Consider the following 8448-nt stretch of genomic DNA (forward strand, 5'->3'; position numbering starts at 1 on the left):
AATACCCTAATTTGCTCTCTTGCTGAGAGTTGGATGAGAAGATCAACACCTTGCGTCGAAGCTGGATCCAGGAGATTGTTAGCTTAGCTTAGCACAAAAGCTGAAAGCAGGGGGGAAATTGCTAGCCTGGCTAAGCTAAGCTAAAACGTTTCTTGGCTATAGTTATATATCAAGCTACAAGATATCCTCTAACTTTTAACTACTAAAAGTATGACGCTATTGAGCACATCCATAAAAATCCTCTTCATTTTGTGTACTACAACACTCGCCATGTGCTTTAGTGTAAGCAGGTATATTATATGATGACATGCAACTTAAAATCATTGATAATGATGGTGGCTCATTTGTAGCCATGCTGACTCAACAGAGAGCGGCACAGAGCCTCAGTATTTCTTTAGCTGACCCAGTATGTCATCAAATCTCCTGTAATACCAGGAGCTGCGAGGTTGTTTTCAGGATAAAGATCAAGTGCTCACGTCAGTTCTCAGTGTTTTCGCTCCATTGCAAATTATGGAGGATTACATTTCTCTCGGACGTAATCACATATTCTGGAATCATCCTAGATCTCACGTCTGTGTTGCACTCTTACTGTACTGTACTGGATACTACATCTGTTTGGGATTAGTTGTTAAGGTCTCAACCCCCTAAGCCAAGCCTACCTGGCCCTGTCCCATTTTTTCCCTCTTGCCTCTGTCACTACTCCCTCAGCCAAACGCACTGGCTCAGTTCCATTTTGGTCCTTTGCACCCTTCTCCAGTGTTACTGGAAAAAGCATGGGATACATAGGCCCAGATCCATTCCAGATACTTAGCTTCTTTTCCTAGACTCCCACAAAAACCATGGGGTCACTGTTTTCATTGCCTATTTTTCTTTAGTCTTGCACTAATCTTTTTGGGAAATCTGGATTTGTTCCCTTTTCTTCTCTGGCCTGCTTCTATAGGGTTCACTGGCCAGGTTCCATTTTGGTCCCTGTTCTTTCCTTTGACTAGACCTTCTTGTTAAGTGTTCCCTGCAGGAGTAGTTAGACATTTCTGGAAATGAATGTTTTTGCTTTTTTTCCAAAAGTTAGATTAGAAGATTGTTACCCTTAACGTGTCTGCACGTTGAATTTAAAGCCAGAGTGAGCACCTGATTAGCTTAGCTTAGCATAAAGACTGGAATCAAGGAAACAGCTACCAGTGAAGCAGACCACAGTGACGATGAGAAAATCACTACGCCTGGCCAAGAAGTAGTCCTCCACGTAAACATTGTTCAACATTCTGTCGATCATCTTCCATGATTTCAGAACTGATATTCTGGTCATATTTTACCCATTGCATATTTAATGTAGCATGGAGGAATTTAGAGATTATATCAGAACACCCAAAGTCCTCATAACACAGACATGGGACAGTGGAGGACTGAATGTGAAAGTCAGGTGTCAATAAAGCAATCTCAATCTCTCTCTCTTACCTGTCGTCATGCAGGCACCTGTGCCAGTTACAGAGGACATGCAGAGGAACCAGATGACTAGTACGACTAGTGCCCCCGGCTCCCCCCAGGAGGCCATTGAGGTCCGCACTGAAAACCTCTTCCAGAGGACAGAGGTGTTGGCAGGTATGTGTCATAATAAGCCGTAACAAATCACTTAAATACACAGAGACACGTACATGTGCTGTTAATTTGACTCCAGTTTGTGTTTATGCATTCGAACATTGGTTTGGTGGTACAGCAGCTTTTGTTTTCTGTAAAGCCGACGGCTATTTTCAAAAGAATAGTTGCTTTCTTGTTGAGAGTTTGATAACAAAATTCATACATCATGCTATGTCCATATGGTACACATGAACCTACTGCCAGCAGACAGTTAGCTTAGCTTAGCACAAAGACTGCAAACAGGGGGAAACAGCTAGCCTGGCTCTTTCTAAAGGTAAAAAAAAATCCAACCACTATATCTTGTTTAATCAGTACAGAAACAGAAGTATAAAATACGTGGTGGTTTTACTGGAGATCACGTCTCAGACTCCAGGAAGTCACTACACCCGGCCATCCAGGAATTAACCCCCTGAAACACCACTAATACTTTTTATACTTAAGTTTATTACATGTTAATTTGTAAGATTTAGACATTTTTGTGACCTTCGAACAGAGCCATTCTAGCTGTTTCCAGCCTTTATGCTAAGCTAATTGTCTCTGGGCTTTAGCTTCAAATTCATTGTGCTGAGAGTGGTATCAGCCTGCTCATCTAACTCCCAACAAGTATTTTCCAAAATGTGGAGTCATTCCTTTAATATTTCAGCCTGTAATGAGAGTAGACTTTCAGTTTGGTGCTCCACCAATACATTTGTTAATTGTGTTTACTTAGTTTGCTGTCTAATGTTTCTCAGATTCATATACGTTACAAGATGTCGGCATATTTCTGGTAAACAACTAAGTCGTGGAAATCTCTGAAATATTTCCCTAATGTCTCCCACCTGATCCACTTCTCAAAATAATTACTTTTAATAAACTCCATCTGCGTCCCTCTGTGGGACCTTGTAGAGTTCACAGCATTGTGGGTGTTTCAAGCGTGTGTGTTGCTCGCTTTGAATACATGAAAGAGGGTGGAAAGGAAATTATCGGACTCTAAATCACTGAGCTCTCTGATGCGGTCTCTCTTTCCCTGCGTGTCTGAGGCAAACATTGATTGGCACTTCACTTTTACTTTGTTGTGATATCCATCTGGTGTTGGCAATGTGCAGAAACAACATCAACGAGAACAAATCAGGACAGCTTCAGTTAGACGAGAAACTCAGATCTCTCTCTCATTTCATCTTTTGCACACAGTTCTTGTATTGTGATAGAAAAAAGATTGTTGCCTGTAAAAAGTAAAAAGGCTCCGGATAAGGCTTTAGAAAATGTAAATATATACTTCATACCTGGGTCACGTCCGCTCATCTCTCTTGCCTTCTCTATCTCGTTCTCTTTACCCTTCTAGATTATAACCATTACTCTTCATCTCCCGGATGACTTCAATAAAAATAATTGCCCATAATCTAATTTTCATTTATTCACTCTGCACTGCGTCTCGGAGCCCAGCAGCAGGGCGTGTGCCATGATCTTTACCCATGGGGCCACGAGACCAGTCAACATGTGGAAACCTGAAGTGGAGCAGAGGGGAGACTGTGGCACCAGCAGAGACCTTAAACAGATTAGGAAGCTATAAAGAACCTCATACAGGCATAATTGGGAGGGAGAGTGAAATAAGCCCATGTGGCGAGTTTGGAGCTTTAGTTCTGAGAGTCAGGGTCAAAGCTGGAGGGGGGCGTTTCTTAGTACAGCATGGGCGGATTTTATTCAGATTTCCCTTGATGTTGCAGCACTGTTAGCCTGCTGTGTGTCCTTTACAGAAAGTTTCACCTACCTATGACAGTCCTGCATGGACATTAAGATCCACTCACAATATTTGTTGCATTATGAATGTTGAAAACCTGAAGATTTCCATGCAGGACTGTCATAGATGACATGTACTCAACTAAAAACAGTACAAAGTCAATATATTTCTGTATTCATTGTGAGTTTGATGCAGCAGCACGTTTCAAACGAGTTGGGACAGGAGCAACAAAAGACTGGGAAAGTTGTGGAACGCTGGGTTGTACAATCCTGAGTCAGGGCTGGGCGCACATTATGTCGTCTATAACACAATATGTAGCAGTCAAACAACATCAGAACATGGAGGACAGATGGCATGTTGTTAGATGGTGAAACACTCTTCTCTTGAGGTTTTATTTTAAGGATAAAAGTCAAAAACACCAAATCAAACAATTCATAAAAACATTTTTTCATGGCACTCGCCTCACATCATATATTTCAACTCAACATTTTATCTGTCGCTCCGCTGGCGTCCACCAGATGTGTTGCACTGACCCTGTAGTCTCTGCCTACACACCCTAATTTCCTAAACTCAGACTCATCATAACATTACACTGGGAAATCACTCAAGTTATTGGCTAACAGATGGTGACTTGAGTCATGAGAAAGCTCAAAGATTCACACAGAAAATGACGAATGACATTCAACAAGAGCTGCAGTGTACAAAGTCGCTTGAAGCCAAATGTTTACAGATGCTGGATTAAAGGGGCGTAAAGCCAGGGTGGAACTAATGAAAGACACTATCAAGATGCTTTGTGGGGGAGGTCCAGGATTCAGTTTTTTTTTTTTTTGTTGGTATTTGTAAAACACAATGCTAAATTGCTACAGTACCAATATTATAAGTCTACTGTATAAATGTTGAGACATGAGATTCACCAGCCAGGAACAGAAACAGGGTTTAGTTGGTGGACTGGCTGTTGTTTGTTTGTCCCCATTGGATTTATTCGCCCAACTGTTAAGCAATGGAACCAATACCATCAGCTTCTTCCTCTTAAGCCCCAATCGGCAGTCACTGATTGGAAAACAGACCATGTCAAATCAGCCACGCTTGGAACAGCACGGCTCAGCGTACCAATCGAGGATCGGAGCCTTAATATCCACTAAATGGAACACTAACTTTTAAACCGGACACATGCCAGAAGGAGGGAAATGAACCACAGAAAATAACTGAGTTTGTAACTCTTGAGACAAATTGAGGGTTTTCCCATTGACGTGTCGTTAACTGCATTGGTTTCAACACTCAGCTGTGACGGTAGCCACTTGGTTTCACCACATTTAAGACCTCAGTTTCGATTATTTGCTGGGAAGTTGCATTAGTATTGAAATCTGTTGCAGCATTAGCTGATAGAGCTGCTAAAATCAGCCGTGACTGCACAAGACAGAGGACACAATTCATGTCGGACTGTCTCAGTTCATTAGAAGCACTTTCTATAGGACAAGTTTACTGATCTGACTCTCTTACCTTCCCTTTCGCCTCTCTCAGCTGTTATTGCAGGTGGCGTGATCGGCTTCCTGTTCGCCATCTTCCTCATCCTCCTCCTGGTCTACCGCATGAGGAAGAAGGACGAGGGCAGCTATGACCTGGGAGAGAGGAAACCCTCCGGCGCAGCCTATCAGAAGGCCCCAACCAAGGAGTTTTATGCATAAAAGCCGGCCCTCCCGTCATCAGAACGACAAATCGCGGGTGACTGTGAACGACGCAGTCCATGACAACAGCAAACCTGTTCAAACACAACAAACACGTTGATTAAGGAAAAATAGCATAAAGGAAAGCTTTTGCATAGAGTATTGTAATTAAGTCCTTTTCTTTCTTCTTTTTTTTTTTTTAAATGAAAACCAAGCATTTCTCATTTTATGGCAAATCTCAGTGTATTTAAACATTTTGTGTATTATTTGAAAAGGCTGAAAAAATAAAAAAAACAGGATCTGTAAAGGCGAGGAAACTAATCGCACCTGTCTTCTGTCAAAAGGAGCTGTTTTAAGTCGCTGACTACTTTTAACTGTAGCAGTATGTTATTTGTAAAGAAAAAAAAATTTAAAAGTGGAAATAATTGAATATAATTATTCTGTATCAATCCTGCTTTCATTTTTTTCTTTTTATTTTGTCCTAGCATGTCTGATGTTGATCTCTAAAGGTGTATTACATTAATTTATCTTTTCTCTGATGTTAAAAAAAAAATGCCTTTGTAGTTTTGATGAAGCTCTTTGGTCTTCATATTAACGCTGTTAACGGTCAATGTAAATGTTCTCCCTTCAGGTTACAATGTTTATTATTTGCTCTCACACCAGTTTTTTTTAGTCGAACGTGAGCGTTTTCATTATGTCTTGTTTATTTGGTTGTTCTCTTCTCGGTGTAGCCTTTTTTTTTCTCTCTCTCTTTTCGACAGCGTTTTCTTTTCATACCTGGTCTTCAAAAGATTAAAAATAAGTGTGTCAGGGCTCGAGAAAAAAATTAACTCGCTTCTGTTTTATGTCTCGCTGAACTTCTCCTCTATTTAAATGCATCCTCGTTCACATTGCACAATCACCGCTTTCGCTTCCCGCTTCTGTCGTGCAGCTTTGCGTGTATGTCGAGTGTTTGGCGAATGAAGTTTCTTCTCCGTGGCTTCTGGGGTTTTCGGCCCGTAGCCACCTCCCTCAATGAGTCCCTCGAGTTTACTGATGGCACCCAAACTCTGCTAGCCTTTCTCCCTTACATCTCCTCCCCCTCGCTCTGCTTACCCTAACCTCCCTCACCCCCATCTTGTTTGAAACCGGACTGGAGCGATGCCAGTCGAGTTGCCAACCAACCCCCCGCTCACTCTCGCTTTCAGCTGTGTAGAGCCACCCGGGTAGCCTGGCGCTATTGTCCGTGTACCAGTGTTGATGCTTTAGGCCCAAAGATCTCCTCGCTGAAGGCCTGCTGCTGCTTGGACACAAACACACCAGGCCGGGGATTGACAAATGGGGCTGCACAAAAAAATTTAAGTCTCCAGTGTTAACGTCTGAATAGTCAAGACACTCACGTTGAGGGCTATTCGCGTTTTGTTTTTGTTTTTTTAGTGCTCAGCGCAGGTGTTTCAAAAGAGCTTCTGTTGAGGGATGAGGTTGTTTACCAGGTTTAAAACCTACACAACGCGTTTGTTCTGATGCCATTTTGCATCCCCAATCGAGTTTAACCGGATAAAAGGCCACAAAATAGCTGTTACAAAATAGCCACTTAGCTATTTCAAATGAACCCATTGGTTACGGTCACATGACAACAGCAGCAGCTACTGTTAAACATTAACTCGCTCTGAAGAGACACATTTTGTCTGGCAGGCTTGTGAAGTTGCCTTTTTCAGCTGTGCAGTAATGTGAAGTAGATACAGTAGATGCTGTCACTTCGTCTGAACTAACATCACCCACATGCAGCAGTTCATCCCTCTACCTCCTCATCCCTCGTGTTACCCCTTCCTTCGGTCGCCCACTTCCATCCTCTCCTCCCCGTCTCTGCTGTCCGTTCTCGTCATAGGACTTAAGGTACTGAACTATACTGAAAAACCCAAAGACTCACAGTATTTCTACTCCCGACATCCTCTCAGACCGACCCCCCTCCACCATGGCCACATCATGTTGTTTCCTCATTCTCGTTTTCTTCACTCGTTTAGTTTTCCTCTCTCTCTCTATTAGAGACCTGACCATTGAGTCCAATTGCTTATTAGTATATGAAAAGATATATAAATATATATAAATGTATATTCACAAATGTTTTAAACCTTCAAAGTGCCTACCATTTGGAAATGTACTTGCTCAAGGTGAGCAGTGGCAGGTGTGTACACAAAGGACGGGTGTAAACGACTTGACTGGCATTCTGTGAGCATGGATGACTGTAATGGTAACTTTTTTTTAGTCTTACAAAAGCTGACAGTATTGTACCTATAAGTTGAAACAACACTACTGAATAAACATTGTGGCCTAATATCCAACTGCGTCCGCCATCTTGTTTTAAAATCGTTTTTTTCTGTGGACGATGCCAAATATTATCTTTTTGCAGCTTGTCGAACACGAGGGTTTTCTGTTTTTGTCTGTCTCACATGACTGTAGACTGATCGTTAACATCAGAACTAGCATGATCAGCCTTTTTCATTATTTTTCTTAGACATTCAAGACACAACTTAATGATAAACTGATCATCAGATAACTGCTGGTATAAAGTCAGTGGTTTTACACTCTAATGTGATCACGGTAGCTTTACCCCTTAAGCATGTGTTATTGTAATTTTGTGATTATTAGCTAAACAGTTGCACATTTTTGGAAGTAGGCTTATTTGCTGTCTTGCTGAGAGATGAGGCGACCAATATCACTCTCTGTGCGTCAAGTATGGTTTAAGACAGAATTAGCATACTTAGCTGGTAACTAGCTAGGTGTTTATTTGTGAGATTTAGACGTGCTAGTGGGCAGCATTTCTTAAGTCTGTGGACAGAGCCAGGCTAACTGTTTCCCTCTTTCTAGTCTCTGTGCTAGGCTATGGCTAAGCTAAGCTAATAGACTCCTAAAGACAGACAGGAGAGTGCTATCAATCTGCACATCCATGCTAACGCTTAGCAGGAAAGCAAGTACACGTATTTCCTAAAATGTCTAAAACATGATAAAACCATCAATTACTCTATCAGTCACGGTGTTCTGGTGTAGTTAAGAGCTTTAACTTGATATATTTCAGGCTTTTTAAATAAATATTTGTGAGAGAAAAGCTTTCAGGGAGCTGTTAGCTTGGCTGCGTTTTGTGTAAACATCTTAGAGCAGGCACCTTCCTCCGGGGTTCATTAACTTATTTTTTTTTTTAGCACAGGTTAGACAAACAAGACACAACATGTTAATTAAGCTTTAGAGAAACTGGCAGGCAGATTGTTTTTGTAACTTTTGACATCTGGCTGTTTTCCCCTGCTTCCAGTCTGTATGCTAAACTACGCTAGGCTAAGCTAATCGCGCCCTGCTGACATGAGAGTGGTTCTCTTCTAAATCATTGCAGGAAATGTTGAACTATTCCTTTAAAATACAGCCTCATATTAGTATTATATTAGTATCAGTGTAGTGCCGTTC

At 41.6% G+C, this 8448-nt stretch overlaps 1 protein-coding gene across 1 annotated transcript in view; it reads left to right on the forward strand.

Annotated features, from left to right (window-relative positions):
* sdc2 (syndecan 2) overlaps positions 1 to 7329 on the forward strand; it is a 45341-nt gene extending 38012 nt beyond the window's left edge. The window contains exons 4-5 of the mRNA XM_041955366.1: positions 1467 to 1596; positions 4871 to 7329. Of these exons, the coding sequence (XP_041811300.1) occupies positions 1467 to 1596; positions 4871 to 5034 (294 nt within the window). The 3' untranslated portion in view covers positions 5035 to 7329. The remainder of the gene's footprint in view (positions 1 to 1466; positions 1597 to 4870) is intronic.
* The last annotated feature ends 1119 nt before the right edge of the window (positions 7330 to 8448 follow it).

The sequence above is a fragment of the Chelmon rostratus genome, chromosome 16 (genome assembly GCF_017976325.1).
Source record: "Chelmon rostratus isolate fCheRos1 chromosome 16, fCheRos1.pri, whole genome shotgun sequence".
Classification (NCBI taxonomy): domain Eukaryota; kingdom Metazoa; phylum Chordata; class Actinopteri; order Chaetodontiformes; family Chaetodontidae; genus Chelmon; species Chelmon rostratus.